Source organism: Pteropus alecto, unplaced genomic scaffold (genome assembly GCF_000325575.1).
Source record: "Pteropus alecto unplaced genomic scaffold, ASM32557v1 scaffold13, whole genome shotgun sequence".
Lineage (NCBI taxonomy): Eukaryota > Metazoa > Chordata > Mammalia > Chiroptera > Pteropodidae > Pteropus > Pteropus alecto.
Window position 1 is genome coordinate 2,755,651 of NW_006434373.1, and position 17,999 is coordinate 2,773,649.

Consider the following 17,999-nt stretch of genomic DNA (forward strand, 5'->3'; position numbering starts at 1 on the left):
CAGGAATGTTGTTTTTTGTTTCCAAAAATTGGTTCTGAAGTTATTTAAAAATGTGTTTGTTTCTGATCACTATTTACATCTTTGCTTTAAACTGTGTTCAAGTGATGAGCTAAGGCTCATGGTGCGAAGAGGACCCATTTTTACGGGAGTAAATGTGTTTTCATGAAATTGGTTGTGAAGCCCCTTTCCCCATTCATTCTCTTTGCTCCTCTAACAGGCTGTTTTTGCAATGCTCAGGGCTGAACTTTCTCTCATGCAGGACATGACCCCAGAAACCTCAGCTCTGCATTTCAAAAGATAAAACGCTTCGCAAAGAGAAATTCCTTAACCCTTCTAGAGACTAGCAGATGAAATGATCTTTCTCTCACCCACGGCTTTCCAAAACTTGCCTGCTCAAGCGAGTGTGGAGTGTTTCTTGTAACACTTCAGAAGATTGGAGGATGTTTTAGGAGCAAGCAAGCCCTAGTTATACATTCTGTCGTTTACTAGGAAGCAACTATTCAAAGGGAAAGCAGAATCATCACAAGGCTCTAAAAACATCACCAAGAACTTTCTACCCAAACTGTGGTCCCAGCAGCATCCCCTTCACTGGGAGTGGATTAGGAATGCGGAATCTCAGACCCTGCCCAGACCTGCTGAATCTGTTGAATCAAATTTGTGGTCTGCACAGCACCGCTCTGGCCTGGCTCTTCAGATCCAGCCAGGGTTGAGGAGCTGTGTCTGATTTGCTTTCTCATGAAGCAAGATGAGGAGACATCACCTCCCTCCAGGTCTCCCCCCTTGTCAGGGATCAGAGTTTACAGGAGAAAGTGACTTCCCAGGCCAGCCCTGCTTCCCTTAAGTGATGGCCCAGTAGAGAGGGACTCCTAGAGGAGCAAATCCAGTTATCACTTTAATTGACAGATGGGGGTGGGTGGGGGGCTTTGATTGATGGCCACCACCCATTTTCATGGACTATGTGGTTTTGATCATTGGTTCACTTTCCATATTCTTTCCCTTGACAAACCATGAAGCCAAGTTTTTGGAAGCACAAATCAGGCCACTGGCCAACCTCTTCTGCCCCAAAGAAAAATTTCAGCTCAGCCCACAGACTGCTCATTGGCCAAATGCCTGACTTCTCTTTGGGTCTGAAGCTCAAGAAAAAAAAATATCAAGCTATGAAATAGTTTGGCACTCTGTCTTGCAGTGGAAGCATATTTTGCGTTAGTTTGCCTTTGCAGATAAGCCAACGTCTGTCTACTCCAGTAGTTTTTTATCCAGTAATTCAAATTGAATGAAGCCCATGAAAGACGAACTCCTCATCAGTTGACCTCAGGTGCATTTTTCTGAGGGATGGCACTGAACATGATGATTTGTGCTGTGATCTGAACATAAAGGCCCCCAAACACTTAGTGTCAGTTCTGACCAGGACTCCTGACTTTCTCACTTTCTTCCCTCCTGCTGGCGTCTGTCTGTCCTGTGAGTCAGATCCCAGCCCAACCCTGTACTGGGTACTGGAGAGTTGGTGTGCTCATGACCTGGTCCCTGCCCTACAAGGCTCACAGGGCCCATGCTCACATTCGGGGGGTAGAGGAAGCCTCTTTTCTTTGAGAGTTTCTTACTGCACCCCTGGCCCTCCCATCATGAGCACAATGGAGGCAGGAAGAGAAGACGCCCTGAGCCATCTTCACTAGGTTTCTCTTTCTGAGAGGGATCCTCCTGCTGGCCCCACAGCTTCCCTGACACTCACTCATTTAAACTCCAGCTTCACAACTGCAGGGGAATGAGTATTAGTTAAAGAGACACACCCAGCACTACTAACTTAAAAAAGAAAAAGCACACAGCAAGACTGGTGCCAGGCATCCATGGGGACTCCAGGTGTCATCTCAATATCTGACGTCATCTCCAAGCAGGTGGCTGCCTCTTGGATGGATGCTCTTCTGCTCCTCGGCCAGAGCCTGCTGACAGCTCCCCAAACAGAGTGTGCAGAAGAAGGACTCCAGAGTAACCCGTGAGCCTCAATTGATCCCATCTTTGGGATTTAAACCAGTGATGTGGCTACAGGCGCTCAACCGCTGAGAAATGTCACCACCACTCCCGCCATAGAAGTCCAGTGGACTGACCATAGGTTTGAACGGGATCAAACATTTGTCCATTCGCTTCTCTAAGACTGACAGTTTAGCAGCTGGGGAATTAGTGTAGAATCAGAGCTTGGACTCAGTGTGTCAGGCTGAAACATTGAAAAGGGGGGCCCTTCTCTGAGGCTGCTTCTAGGTGTCTTCCCTCCTGCACCACTGACCTTGCCCAAGTGGCCCCGGTAGCCTTCTGATCATGCCACCAGTCTCTTTTGTTTAGAAACCTGAAATATCTTGACTTCCCATGGAATAGTTATATAACATACTTATCTAATAAAATTCTTTAAGTACCCCTGTGCAGGTCGCTGTGCCAAGGGAGGACACAATGATGTATGGAACAAGTTCTGAGCCCTCCAGGAGCCTGGGTCCAGTGTGCAAAGGAGAAAGAGCAATGGCTAGAGGTGGACACTGATCGGAGTAGTTTAGACTCACTGTCTCCAATTCCCCACGTCCTAGAGTCTACCCAACTCACTGCATCTGTGACCCTAGCTATATGGGAAGAGAAGGCTACAGGGACCTCCAATCTGGTAAACCCAAGGGCTAAACCTTCCCCTTGGCAGCATCTGGTGGCTTGACCACACGTTCTCGGAGACGTCTTCCTCTCCAGGTTTCTGAGATGAAGGTCTGGGCCTCCTCCTGGCTCTCTGCCAGCCTTTCTCCCTTGTCTTGAGGCTTCCATTCTCTATTTTCTTCCTGAAAAAACTCATGCAGCCCCAGGGCCTCAGGAGGGCACCAGATACGTGACACGCTCCTCAGCATTTCCGACCCAGACCTCACTCCTGAGTTTCACACCTGCTCACCGGTGCTTGTGCCAGAGGAAACTCAAATCAGTACACTCTACTAGGTCGTTGGTTAGAAATCAAGACACATGTCAATAAGAGAGGGGCCGAAGGGAGCCAGACAAAGTGGGAAGACAGAGTCAGAGACACAACCAACTGGCCCACGTGTCCCTTTGTTTTGAGCTGTGAGTCCCTCTCCTAAACCTGACATTAACCATTGAGACAACAAATCAAGAAAACAAAACTGAGCTTTATAACAACTTTTAAAAGTATAGGAATATTATCCATCCTCAAAAAGAAAAGAAATTCTCACACATGCCACCGCATGGATGAACCTTGAAGACATTATGCTAAGTGAAATAAGCCAGTTGCAAAAGGACAAATATTGTGTGATTCCACTTACATGAGGTCCCTGAAATATGCAAACTCATAGAAACAGAACGTAGAATAGAGATTACCGGAAGCTGGGGGAAGGGAGAACGGAGAGACACTGTTTAATGGGGACAGATTTTCAGTTTCAGATGATGGAAAAGTTCTAGAGATGGACGGTGGGGCTGGTCGCACAACAGTGTGAATGTTCTTAATGCCACAAATGGCACAGTTACCATAGTTAAAAATCAAAACATGATAAAAGAATCAACACAGGTTTTCACTATATATACAAGAGATCTGAGGTGACATCAATGTTTTTTTCCAAATGATTAGTTTACAAACACTGTTGTGTATGTGATGCATGAATCGTCAGGATTTTATTTTTTATTTTAGGATATTTACCTAATGTTTAACACATGACATGCTTAGAAAGAATAAAGATTTGAAATAATTTTTTAATGTGAAAAACTAAGAAAAATCTCATGAAGTCTGTTTTATTTCTGCTTGTTTTTTAGAATCTAGTTAATTAAACCGAATGAAGAGGAAAAATCAACAAGAAGGCAAAAATGTTGCTTGAATAAACAGACTTAGTCTTTTGTCCTTAACTCAAGAACTAGAAGAATAAAGATTTTGTAAAAAGTACTATAAGAAAAAAGAAAACGACAATTAAAAAAAAATGATGAAATATATGTATATATGTACATTCTCCTTTAAATAAATTTATTTTCCTTTGAGACACTGCTCTGGCTTTGCTCTTCCGTTTTTATACCGAACAGAAGCAGATGGTCCTGGGGTTAGATTTTGTTCTAGAGGAACCAATCTTTTCAGTTATTTGAAGTATCAGTGTCGTCCAGCCATTTCTTTGTTCTGGAATCTCTAGACAGGAGTCAATACTATTCTTCCCTGCTTTTAATTCTTAAGTAAAGAATTTCCAGATTTAAAAAACAATGAAGAGTGAACATAACTAATCTTACTTTCTTCTCCCTCTGGAGTAAAGTTAAGTCATAAGTCATTTATTTCTAGGATGTGAAATTTTAAGCAGATGAGAAGCAGATAACAAACCACTCCTACTGTAAAGCAAAGGCATCACCCACAAAACATAGCACGGGAGCACAGATGAGATGCTAATCACACCCCCAGCGGGGGTCCTCGGGGTCCAATGACTGGGGAGGCAGGAGAAGACCCTGGGTTGTGTCTTCCTAGCTGTGCCTCACTGCCTAGTGTAGGAGGATAGGACATTTCCAGTACCCGGCTGTGTTTGATGGGCGGAGAGCCCTGGGCGGGAGAACCAGAACCTCCTGGTGAGCACAGCAAATAGTCTTCCTGACCTTAAAGGGCAAAGTTGGTCTCTCCATGGGCTTGAAATTCCTTTACAATCATCTTGCATAAACTCGATATTCTAGAACATTCCCCAGGTGACTGTCACATTCTGCCCAGGTTGACAATCCCTGTTTAATCCAGAGGTAGAAGCTCAGATGCCTGGTCCCACCCCAGAGCAGCTCACTGATCTAAATATCTAAATATTTAAAGAAAAATATCTAAAGAGCAGGGTCGTGGCATTGCAGTTTTACAAAGTCCCCCAGGTGATCCTAATGTCCTGCCAGTCCAAGGTCCATCGGTTTCACAGGAAACCAGAAGCAAATTCTGCATGTAATAGCTGATGTCTGAGCCATTTTTGAGCCAGGTTCTGGATCTAGAAGAGCACAGGGTTTTGGCGAAGAAATTTTGGAGCAGGGATAAAAACAGAGGAAATGAGAAGCTGTAAAGAGGTATTTTACTCTCCTCCCTCCCCACCCCAACTTGCTTGATGGGACTCCATTGACATGGAATTTTTGTCTTCCATTAGCTGGCAAGAACAATTCAGTTGGAAAGGTAGAGTGGTATGCTGCTATTAGTAGTGTACTACCATTAGTACTACCAGTATTAGTACTACTAGGAGGGAGAGAGTAAGAGAGCGAGAGAGAGAGGAGAGAGTGGGCATGTGAACTTATAACTAGATGGAGGGGTTGTGAAGGACTGAATTTTGCTCATTTAGCTTATTCTATGTACACTTTCCTCTCTGCACAGGCAGCTAGAGCTGAATGACTTGAGTTTCCATTTTAACCAAGAGCAGACCTGACAACTATCTGCATGAAGTTCTTATAAGTGGGTTGCTCTGGTTCCTCCTAGAATCCTTTGGGAGAATATGAAGACTACATTCTCTTTCCAGACCCCAGGAAGACTGTTAAGGCTTTAAAGAAATGCTTCATGTCATGCCCTGAAGGCCTGTTCTGGTCCGAGGGTGGGAACCGGACTCTCACTAGCAGGAAATGTTACTAATTTGACCCATCGTTCTGTTTGCCTTCATCTTAAACGTGAATAACTTTTGCTCAATTGGTCATTTTTGTTTTAACTTTGTAGCTTTTTAGAGATGTGATTAGAATGAATGTGGTTGCTTTTTGGCAATCTCACAAAGCCAAGGCAGACAGCTGAGAACTCACTGTACCATGTGATGTAAAGAGAAACACACCTATTTTTCTAAATTTGGAATCTTGATGTTAGTAAACACACACAAAAATTGTAGTTAGCATTAATGTGTTGGCTAGGTAGAGAGAAAGTCAGAGGAGAGAAAGAGCAATTAGGGGGATTGTTTTTATAAACTATATGCATATCTAACCAATGTACTGTATACTTGAAACTAATAAAATAAATAATAATAACAAAAAAACCCCTGATGTCTACACGTACTATTGTAAGATTTACAAATCATTTCAGACAATTGCTGTTAATATTCCTTGTTTTGCAACGGGAAGGGGAGGCTGGATCATAAAAGCTGATGACTAAGACGAAGGAAATCCTGTCTGAGCTAAGATTGTCTTGGGGGGTGTGGTGAGGAGGGAAGCACCCGAAACCTGGTGAGAGCTGGTAGGAAAGGGAGGTAGTTTTCAGATAGGAAAAGAGACTATTTGGCCCTCGATTGTAACTTAGATGGTTGTGACAGTTAGGACGATGTCCAAGTAAGGAAGAAAGGGAAGGGGGTGGTTTTCCTCCCAGGAAGTTCCAGCTGGAACTTTCTGTTTGAATCGACCCGGTGGCCTTGCTCACCTGGGTGCTCAGAAGAAAACAGGTCTGTCTGTGTGTCCTGTTCACCCTGACCGTGAAACCATAGCAGACGTGGAGAATTGCTACTGCCCTGGTGGGAAATGGCAAGGGACGGGTGAAGGGGCTGTCCTGAGTTTTCAAGAAAGACGTTCTCTGCTAAGACTAGACTGGGTGTTTTCCATGCCACATTGTCAGACCCAGACTTCTTTGAGTTTTCTTGCTTTGTTAAGTTACACTGGGTCTCAGAATTATTTGAGCAAGATGTTCTTTTTTTTTTTTAAAGACTTTCCATTCATTCTTGAAACAATTTAGTACACCTTGACCTAACTTTAATTAAAATGAAAATTCTTTGCTGGCATTTCTCAAACTTAAGAAAATGAAAACGACTGTCCAAAGGCATTGGGAAGATGCCTCTGCACCCGCTTGTCATGTGAACTGAGTGTGTGCCAGTGAGCTTGTCCACAGCTCAGTGTCCTGGCACCATAGCTACTCCCTGCCAGATGCTATGAAGATGGCAGGATCTTACCACAATCCCCCCCCACATCCCTTCAGTCCGGCTGGCTTAGTGTACCCGTGCCCACGTCCTCCTGTGCCCTGCTGTGCCTTGCTGGGCACATTCATCTCTCCTCTGCCTCGAAGGCCACACACAGAGAAGGCTTTGTCATGGCAGCAAGGTCTGCAATAAATTTTCCCTAAATTCTATTAACACTCGAACTTTTCTCTTTGTGGCTTCAAATTTTTTTTTTTTTAAGGTTTTGAGGATGAAGACACATATGTAATTAAAAAAAAAACAAAAAACCTAAAACCAAGTAGCCACTAGCTAACATTCAGCAAGCACTACGATGCTAAGATTGCTGAGATCTTTGCATGCGATTTCTTTCATCCTCAGAGTGTACTTAACAAGGTAGAACTATTATTATTACATGTCTAAAACTGGAGTAAAAAGGTAGAACTATTTTTATTCCAGTTTTCGATATGCAACTAAAGCGTAAAAGCTAAGTAACTTGTCCAAAGTCACGCAGCCATGGTGTAGCAAAAGCAGATTTTGAACCCAAGACCCAAGCCAGCCTTATTTCTTGTGAGCCTCAGGTCTTTGTCCTGCTCTTTCTTCCATATTCCCCTCAGAACAGAGCTTGGTTCTGTCTTGAGTGAGACTTCTATAGGTGTTCGCTGATGAGTACAATCGCATATAAAATCTGTCGTACTGTAAGTATAATATAGTCAAGGGAGAGAGAAACTCGGTTTCAAACAATGAACTTCTGCAGGTTGCTCTCTGCACATGGATAATCCCAGATGGCATATTGAACTTAAAAAATTTGGTCACATAGTTGGACAACTTCTACTACTCCCCGTTTCACCCCCACCACATGCTCAGAACACTCCGACCCCACTAATCCTGGCCTGTCCTCCATCTGGGACCCAGATCTGAGCCCATGAGAGATTAATGTATATGACTTGTGAGTGAATACTCTTTCTAGTAAAATTGGACATGTTCACTTGGTGAGTGAATTTCACATAAATGATCTCGCCATTAGCAATCCCATTTTACCATGAAGAAAAGGAGGTTTAGAAAGAAAAAGTGGCATTTCTAAGTCATTGGAATAAAACTCAGATGCTCCAACTCTTTTTAATAGACCACACCTATCTACCTGTTGGTACATGGGAAACGCCAATGAAAAACATTAAAACAAAAAACACAGCAGTAAAAGCAGCCCCAACATAAGAAAGTTAGCCTCAGTCTAGAAAAAAATGGATTCTGTCATCATTCCACAGTCCTTGGGGGTCTCCTGCAGAGCTAAGATAATTTTAGGAGGGTCTCTTATTCCCCAGGGAGTTTCATTAAATCTCTCTCCAAGTTGGGACTAACGATTTTTTAACAGCCTCTCTATCCCCTCCGAGACAATGCTGTGTTTGCATGTCGCTCTCCCTTTTACATAGCTGTAGTTCATATACTTTCAGAGCCTGGAATTTTGAAAAGGACCTGGAGAAGAAAAGTTCCACAGGAACTCTGTTCTACCAATCGGATTCCCCCTTTCCCACGCTCATGCCTACTGGGTCATCCTTTGTTGGCCTCTCTGGGGTGCAGCCTCTCTAGTCTTTGTTTCTCAGAGTTCATGAGCTACTCAGTCATCTACATGCATAGGTTAGCCTCCCTGCAGACCCTAAAGGGACTCTAAAAAGAACAGGTCTGCCTGATGCTCCCCAGAGACAATAATTTTCCCTCCTTCCTCTGCCTGGGCAGCCTTTGTGGAGAAAGGAGCCAGGAGCATCCAAGGGCCGAGCATGCGTGCATGTGCATGTGTGCTCTGTGGTCTCTATTTTTCTTTCTCATCTCAGTATTTGTCTATCTATCATCTGTCTATCATCTCTCCTTATCAATCGTTTATTATTTATCTCTATCATCTACATCTATTATCTATCTATAGATAAATAACATATACATGTATTTTATTTAGTATACGTGTATAATTATATAATTAGATAGTGTATATTTTACACACCAGAAATCTTGCAGATTTTGAATATGCATATATATTTTATGGCTAGAGATTTGTCAGCCTAGCATAGTGGTTAAGAGCAGAGGTTTTGGAATCAGCGAGTCCTGGGCTTCATGCTCAGCTTTATTTCTTATTGTCCTTAACAAGTGCACTAAGCCAGGGGTCTCCAACCCCTGAGCCATGGACTAGTACTGTTCCATGGCCTGTTAGGAACTGGGCTGCACAGCAGGAGGTAGGCGGTGGGTGAGCGAAGCTTCATCTGTATTTGCAGCCGCTCCCCAGCACTAGCGTCACCACCTCAGCTCTACCTCAGATCATCAGGAGCACCAGTCCCTGGTGCCAAAAGGTTGGGGACCGCTGCCCTAAGCTGTGTGTGCCTCAGTCTGCACATCTGTAAAGTGTGATAATCACAGAACTGTGGGCATTTAGCAGGTAATGTGTGTTAGCAGCTGGCACCATTGCGCTCAATAAACAGGAGCTGCTGTGTTTCTCCTGTGGGGTGTTTTCGCTGGCCCTGGGGGTTCTGGAACACTAGAAGGCTTCAAGGCTGACTGTCTCATGTATTGATACCAGGGGACCCCACAAAGACCCTCCCAGAGGACCTCTTCCTTTTCTCCAACCTGGAGCCAGTGTCAGTGGGGTGAGGGCAGGGGAGGAGGGAAGGCTGCATGGCGGGTCCCATGGGGCTGCTGTTTCCTGTGCCCTCTTTCCCAACACCAGTTTGCAATTATTGCTAATCAGCGTCTCTTTTCTCTAATGGACAAACCAGAGCCTTGGAGGCCTCCCAGGGAGCATGCATCTTTGATCATGTCTGCCAGCAGAAGCCCTTCCCTCTGTTCTCGGGCAGCCCACATCACTCCACAAAGACAGTCACATAGCCCGAAGTGCTCCACATGCAGAAAAATATATTGTTATGTAACTTCTACCGGGTACCAGAAAATTAGTCCATGTAATTCAATAACACGAATTCTTCTGTAAATCCCACATGGGAGATCATTGACCTGGGCAAAGCAGCAACAGAGGAATTTCATGGGTGGGGCTGAAAACAATCCCTAGGAAAAAACGCAAATCTTTCATAGACAGATCAATGCTTCCTTTATCATACAGCTACTTTATCCAGTGGGGAGAAGCATTTAATTTGGAAACAAACAAACAAACCCCATAGTGAGAAAAACTACATTTTTATCTCATCTTTTATTAGTTGTTCCATGACTATATTCCTCATCCAAAAGATTTGTTTAAATACTTTCAACTAATTCATTTTCAATTAACATCTTCACTCCTGTATGGAACAGACACTTTACTGAGTGCTTGCTGTGTTTCAGGCCCTGGAGCATACAATGTAGTGAATGAATCCTGGAGGAGTGATGTAACATGTCCTCAACTTTGGATTGTGGTAGCGGTCATTACAGCTGAGGATGAGTGAAGACAAATGTTTAACGTCTATAAAACTTATGAATGATGATTTAAAATTATTGATCTCTAGTGATAATTTAAAGTACCAGCAGTTCGCGAGGGCACTTTAATTAGACTTTTGAATGAGTCACAGTTCCAAGGGATAGAAGTCCCAGCAGGGCACAGGCATTCTGTGTCTGCCATAGGGGTACTCTGATAGGCGAGGGGGCAGGGTGTCCTTCATGTCACAGAGGCTACAGGCTACTGAGAAGAGATAGGGTGTGTAGGAAGCTGCAAAAAAGAATTGAGGAGGGCCAGGGGCAGAGGCTGCTGTTCCTGCAGGGTGGTGACAGAGGCAAATGTGTGAGGTGACAGCCATTGGCTATTGGCCATCCTTGTTCTTGGCCCCCATTCCCCTGTCACCCCACTCCCCGCCCGCCCATAACTGAAATAGAAATTGTGTTCACTTGGAGATTGCTAACTCCAAATTCCACCACAGGAGCCCGTAGGAAGTATGTGTAGAGGTGGGGCTTGGGGACCCTGGACATCCCAGCAGAGCCGCTCTCTCATCTTTGACACCAACTTGGTTTTCTAGGCATGTGAGAAGGGGGTGGTGGTGGGGTTGGGAGGGCAAACTCTCTTCCCTTTTCCATACAGCACCTATGGACGCTGGCCTGACAAATCAGTAAGGGCAAAGATGTATGAGCATGTCATGTTTAATGTCTCACATGCCATTTCAAGCTCAGGAAACAACCGTGCAATCATTTTCCCTACCCAATTGTTGGGTCAAGAAGAGGGAGGCTATTGTAGCTCACCCTGGAACCCCTACGAGATGCCCAGCTGTGGAAACTCCATCAGGATGCCTTCCTTTCCCTTTCTTCAAATGACACGCCCCCCAAGTCAGGGGGACAAAAGCCCTTTCCTGGGGCAAAGGCCACTTCTGCTGTATTTCCAAGTACAAAGAAGTGCCTTTTGTTTACTCAGTCTGTTAGAGAAAAGAATGGGAACCATATTTTCCTTTTGCTTGCCACATCTGCTGTTCAGTGTCTCAGACTTGCTGCTTCTCAGCTTTCTCTTTGCACTTGTCTGGTAACGCATGCCAAATGCGACTAGTCCTTGGCTTCTAAGAGTAGATTTTTATTTGCAAGTAATTTAGATTTGCGAAAAAGTTGCAAAGATAGTGCTGAGAGTCCATGTATATCCTTTTGCCCAGACATGATGATGCCGTATTAACATCTTACATAACCTTGGTACATTTTGTCAAAACTAGAAATTAACATGAATACATGAACTAAAATACAGACTCTATTAGAATTTTGCCAGTTTTTCCATGAATGGTTTTTCTCTCTTCCAGGATACTGCACTGCACTGCACTTAGAGGAACAATTTTTTTTTTTTTTTTTAAACAAAAAAACTTGTTGCTTCAAAAGCCAGCCTCATTCAAGGCAGTAGAATACATGCTAACAGAACACCCAGTGTGCATCAGCTGTCTGCCAGGAGCTGCTGGAGACGGGAAGGTACCAACATGGAGACCAGACTCTAGCGAGCAGGGTAGGGCAGGGCTTGAGGAGGGAGCTGCCTGACTTGTGCTTCCTTTGGAATTCACTCCCTGACCACGTGGACGAGATTAGAGAAACCCATGGGTCTCCCTCAGATTAGATATCCCCTTCTTCTTTCATGTATAATCAAAAGAAAAATCACACCCCCAAGGAAGCCGATAAAATCAAGGTTAGTGAGTCATTCAGGCCTTCACCTGTCCCAAGAGTCTCATTAACTGAGGGAACAAATATACAAGAGAGTGACAATAGGTAACCACCAAATAACCTGCCCATTCGCTCATCTCAGCTGATTAACTACCATTCACTGAATTCCAGAAGCTTTTCACATCCTGAAGATAAAAAGCCTGATGCAGCATATTTATTTTTAAGTCATATCCTGGAGCAGCCCACATGCTTTCCTGGAAAAGCATTCCTATTCCCAATGTGACAGCTAAGAAAAGCGAGAACCAGCTCATCTCTGCCTTCTCCGCTCAGGGAAGGGCCTGTGGCAGCTGTGGGTGTTGTGTCCCCAGTTCTGACCCTCCAGCTCACCTGGGGTGCCTGACTGCTTGGAGCATCCAGTAACGATACCACACTACAGCTCTTCTTCAACTTTCCCTCGTACCCCAGAACCAAAGCATTAAGTGACTTGCCCTGGGGTCAAACAGCCAATTAGTAACCTTGTAGGGGTGAGGCTTTGTTGTTTCTTAAGACTACTGTGTACCCCAGGAGGCCGCCAGTTACTGCACAGACTGCCTGGTGTATAAGCTGAATCAGCCAAGGTCAAGGTTCCAAACTTTACCACCTTTAGTGGTGGTGATACAAGCGGATACAGTAAGAGGTCAATTTCAGAGCTCTCTCTGAAGTCCTTTAATCAAAGATAAGTATTCTTTTTTAGATTAAAAGAACAAGACATTTCAAAACCACCTTCTCCATAGTGATATCTTCATTATCATTAATATAATGTTGAAAAGTCATTGCCCTTTCGTTTTTCCCTCGAATTTTCTCTATATTTAATTGAAGCTAGTCGCCTATTTTTTAAAATCCTCTCTCCGGAAAGACAGAGTCTCCTTTGATTTTTTTATTATTTTAGCAAACTCTTTGTTTTCTGTCCTAGAACTTTTTACTTGAATTTCACTTTTTTCCTCTCTGTCTCTCATTCTAAATATACCCACTAGTAGTATAACAGCCATGTTCTCCCTCTTCCCATTTCGGACCTTTGTCTAGTTCTGGGATGCTGTGACGAGTCCGTGGTGTTATTGACTGTGGCCATTTCATACGAGCCACCAAGAGGATTGCTTTAACTACCACCAGAGAGCTGGAGATATACTTGTATTTCCCTTAACAGAGGAGAAACCTTGTGATATTTCCCTTCTTAGGGGTCCAGAATTCGAACAAGAGGACTAAAGCTCTTGGCAATTCTGGGAAAGCACTGTTCTCTGTGATTCTTAAATAGAGCACTGGGAGCATCTTAGCACTACACATTTTTTTTTTTCCATAATTTATCAATAAGCTGATTGAAAGCAGAAGAGGAAAACTATAGAACATATTGCTGCTGCCGCTGCTTCTCTCTCTTTTTTGGGGAGTAGGGAGGGGATGAAATGACAACCTGAGAAACGGCGAGGAAATTTTCCAGGTCACGGAACCCTTGAAGACACCCTGGAAACTGAAGCTGGTGCTGAAGGCAGTCTGGAGGCCAGCATCTCCTGGGGTGCATAGGGTTGCACCCTGATACCTATGAGAACCTAAGTGTGTAGCCTGTCTCCTCAGCTGAGGTCATGAGGTCAGCACCCTCCATTCCCCACCTCTGGCGCATTTAATCTCAGGGAAAGAAGGCCTTTGTTCTCTGGAATCCTCTTACTCCCAGAACCGCATAGGACTGGTCTCTTAGATCTTCAAGGCTGCTGTCTCATCCCTTGAGATAAGTAACAATGCTCAGCACAGGCCACAGTGAGCACTTTTAAGTCTCCTTGAAGGCTAGGAGGAGCATGCTGCTGTGGGAACCTTCACTGACACAGGCTCAACAGACACCCTGAGCACTTGCTCTGTGCCACGCACTCCAGGACACTTCATGCACATTCGCTATTCTGACAGCCCTGACCCCAGCTAGAGGTGGATACCACTGGTAACATCCCCATTGCAGGGTAGTGAGTAACAGGACGAGGAAATTTGGTGAGTGTCAGGGGTAAGCAGCAGCTCATCAGCTGCTGAGTTGGGAATGGCCCCCAGGCAGTCTGACTTCAGAGTATGGGGTGGTAACCATCATGCTGCACTACCTTTTAGGAAGAGTCCTCTGCATATGCGCTTGGCACCCTGGCATTGCATTTAAGGCAGGGCAACCTGAACACTAAGTGAGTGCTGCCCGTGGTTGCACACGGAGAGCACATGTGTCTATGTTGGGTCCTGAGCCCAGGCTGCCCATTGGAATGCCTGCTTTCTTTTCTTCTTTTGGACACCTGATTACACAGCTTCTCCCTTGCTATGGGCCCCTGCTCTTCAGAGCAAAGTGGCACAGGAAGAAGACAGGAGTTCCCTTTCCTAGGAACCAGGATGTGGGCTTTACTCTGTCAGTCACAGTTAAGAGCAAGGAGAAAGCATAACCAGGAGATTCAACTACTGAAACTCAGGAGTACCCTCACTACCTATTTATAGCCTGATTTGGGGACGCTTACTGCAGTAAGCAAGTGCCTACGTTCAAATCCCACGCCTGGCACTTACAAAGAGAGAGCCCTTGGGCGAGTTGTATAAAGTCTTAGTTCTCTGTTTTCTCATCTGTAAAATGGGGGTGGGAATAGTTACCTACTTCATAGGTGTGTTTTCCTATGAGGCTCAGATGGATTAAGACACATAAATTGGCATATAGGAAATACTCATTAAATAATTATGTATTCTCTTCACTAGCCATTTCTAGCTGCTTCTGCTACAAAGCTTTTCAAGCAACAATGAGCAGCCCTTGCTAACTGAATTGATCTACCCTTGAGAGGAGTCCTTGGTAGAAACAGACAATGAGACAGGATTCTTGAGCATGGCACACAAATGGGGGAGGAGCCGAGCTTGCCACAATTAAGAAAGGTGTTTTAATGAATATAGTTAAGGATCAAGGAATTATTTTATGAGTAATGGTTATTAAAGCCAGTGGTCAGTAGGACGTTAATAAGTAGAAGATCCACACAAATTCCATGTCTATTGAATAATACATATTGATATGTCTCCAGTAAAATAATTCAGAGGTATTTATCTGTTTCTATTTATAGTTTTAGAATCTAAAGCCCAGTGACATAAAATAAATTGGCAAATGATTCCCATTGCCTCCCAACACAATACTATATAGCTCAATGGTTCCCAAACTTTGGCATCAAGTGAGAATGCAGACTTCCAGACTTCACCCCAGAAAGTGTGATCAGAGGTGTGCGATGCAGACCAGTGGTCTGAATTTTTAACCTTTCCAGGTTAGTGTAGAGGTCCAAGGACTACACTCTGAGAAGCACTGCTAAGCAATAAATGCTCTTGGTCTCATCCAAGAATCAGAGAACAGAGAGATTCAGCTGAGTTTGCAGCATCTAAGAGGTTTTGGAGGAAGGCAGAGAAGTGTATTATGTGTGGCAGGGCACTGGCCTCTGTAAGAAGCTGGGGGATAGTCTCTTCCTGTTTAAAGTGTGGAAACTGGGGCACCAGATTTATGAGACTGGGTAGAGCTGCGTTTAGGACCCAAGTCTTCTGGCATGAAGCCCTTTCCACCAATTTTAAGATCAGTCTCAGATTAGATTCCTGGGACTCTCACCATCCTCAGGAAGGAAAACATTGATATTATAAAAGTGGTTCTAAGAGACAAAGGGGCGTAGGAGGCAGAACGGCCAGCCAATGCATGCGTGCTCAACAGAATTCAGGGCTTTCCTCTTTAGAAACCTCATCCTCTTTGAATGTGTGCGTATTGCTCTGGCTCATAACTCTGGGCCAAGTCCTATATGTCACATGTGTATAAGGACCCATAAGGGACAAATATCTAGGTTCTGATCTTCTTATATCATGAAGAAAAAAAGAGATGGACCTGAGCTTTAAGAAAACTTTGGCTTAGAATGCTCCAGTCAAAGTCTCTGACCTCTCTTCTGACTTTCCAGTCTGGGCCCTGAACAGGAGCAGAGGGTAGCAGAAAAGCAAGGCTAAAGGTTCTTTTCCAAGCTAGGGTATTTCTTCCTCACTCACAGCCTTTAAAATCTTTGTTTTACATGAGGATATGACAATGTGGAAATAACGCCTTAAAACAAACCTTGACTACAGCTTCCTATTGTCCCTGTGCATGTACCCTGTGTGTGTACCCAGAGAACCCTCCAAGAGGTGGGGGGAATTCCTAGCAGGAGTCACCTGGGAAATTAGGTGCTACAGAAATCCTGTTCTATCAGACAGAGTACAGAGAGGGTGGGGTCCTGGACATCTAGTAAGTCCCCTTGATTTTCAGTCTCAGTTTAAACATTTGTGTCCTCAACTGAAGAGACCCACCAGACCTGTGGCAGTTTAGCCATGCTACATAAAGTTCAGTAAAAGAGGTTCCTATTAAACACAATTTATAGCATCCCATAGTGCAATCACCAGCGCAATGATGTACTGAGAAAGCTGCCTTAAATGGCAGCTCTGGGGTGGGGATAGGGTGGGATCAGCACACAGTAAACGAGGTCATAGGTGGGAGCCTTAGCAGCTCTTATCGTGGGTCTTCCAGGGGCAGACCAAATGTTGGGAGAAAACGCGAGTTTTCAGCCATTGTTCCCTCACAATGGTTAAAAAAGTACAGTGTTGTCTTGTTCTCCTTCTCGCCCCGCCAATTCCCCCCCAAAGCCTCTCATTTAAAAGAACAGGAAAACTCTCTGCCAAGGACAGTACAGTACCTAAACACCAGCTTTTGAGTTGCACAAAAATGTTTCTTCCTTGTAGCCTGGCGCCTCACTGCCATGTGACTGACAGTCTTCCCTGGTTGCTAAGGTTGGGCTTTTGCCTAAGCCTTAGAAAAGGATGCCGCGGGCTATGTTTTTAATTATTGGCTCCTCTGTTAAGGCCTATGACTGTAATACACAGGGCTGACGGTGGGGAACCTACGGGAAGGCAAACCGGAGAAGTTCCTTGGGGAAAGCGCGCTTTCTCAGAACCTGGTCTGGGTAAGAGGCTGCAGGAGGACACATAGGCGCGCACACACACATGTTCAGGCGAGCACGCACGAGCTGCCTTCTGTCAAGGCCACTCGGTGTCCCAACCACTCTCAGGCGCGCGAATCAAAGCCCGTGAACCGGGGCCAGGACTTACCGCCAGGACGCTCTGGGCCAGGAGTCCCACTGCTACCGCCCCAAGCAGCAGCCACCTGGATGAGAGAGAGGGAAAGCGCCATGAGCTAGCAGTCCGGCTGGGCAACTCCTGAAAGTTACACTGAAGGGCCCCGCTTGCGGGACCCACAGGACAAGGCAGAAAGTCGCTTACCGCCGCAGGGCAGGGCCGGACGCCGCGCCCTGGTCTCTGGCCATGCTTCTAATTCAGCCACTTTGGGCTCAGAGGTCTGTTCCTCCCAGCCTGGAAGGCAAAAGACAAAGCGGACTTAGAGGTTGGGGAGGGAAGCATCCCTGCCGCCGCGTCCGTCAGTGGAACGCGGGAGAGCGGGTTGCGCCCCACCTCCTTGCAGGAGTGACGGAGAGCCGACACAGAGACAGAAGAAAGAGGAGGCTTCCCATCTAGGCCCTCGTTGATGTTGCTTACCCGCGGCCGCTCGATCCCCATCCCCCACCCCCCAACTCCTAAGAGCTTGGACAGGGTGCCCCGAGTTCGTGCCCTGTGCCTGGGTCTCGGCGTCCCAGAGATCGCTCTCACCTCGGGCCAGGCTTCGGTCCCTCTGAAGCGCGGGGCAGCGGCACTCCAGCAGCGCGGCTGCCCTTTCCGGCTCCCGAGCGCCGGGCTCGCGGCCTGTGCGACTGCCCTCTGTCCTCCGCGCAGTCAGCGAGCGCGGGGACACAGGGTCGCGCCGCGGCAGCGGGTGGGTGCAGAGCGTGGAGACTTGGCGTCCCGGCGCGCGGCAGCCACAATCGGCCGGCCGCGCGCTTCCTCCGCCTCTTCTTACTCGAGCCGCAGAGTCCTCCCCTTTGAGACCCGCCCGCACGCCGCCGAGGGGGAGGGGGCAGGGCCAACAAATTGGGGAGCTCGCCTGGCGGCGCTCAGGTCTCCGCTGCAAGCCGCCGCGCCCGGGAC

General features: G+C 45.8%; 1 protein-coding gene across 1 annotated transcript in view; it reads right to left on the minus strand.

Moving 5' to 3' along the window:
- Window positions 1-17,971, minus strand: part of COL4A2 (collagen type IV alpha 2 chain) — a 178,889-nt gene extending 160,918 nt beyond the window's left edge. The window contains exons 1-3 of the mRNA XM_025044980.1: window positions 17,625-17,971; window positions 17,241-17,330; window positions 17,070-17,124 (exon numbers count right to left, since the gene is read on the minus strand). Of these exons, the coding sequence (XP_024900748.1) occupies window positions 17,070-17,124; window positions 17,241-17,284 (99 nt within the window). The 5' untranslated portion in view covers window positions 17,285-17,330; window positions 17,625-17,971. The remainder of the gene's footprint in view (window positions 1-17,069; window positions 17,125-17,240; window positions 17,331-17,624) is intronic.
- Window positions 17,972-17,999: the final 28 nt, after the last annotated feature.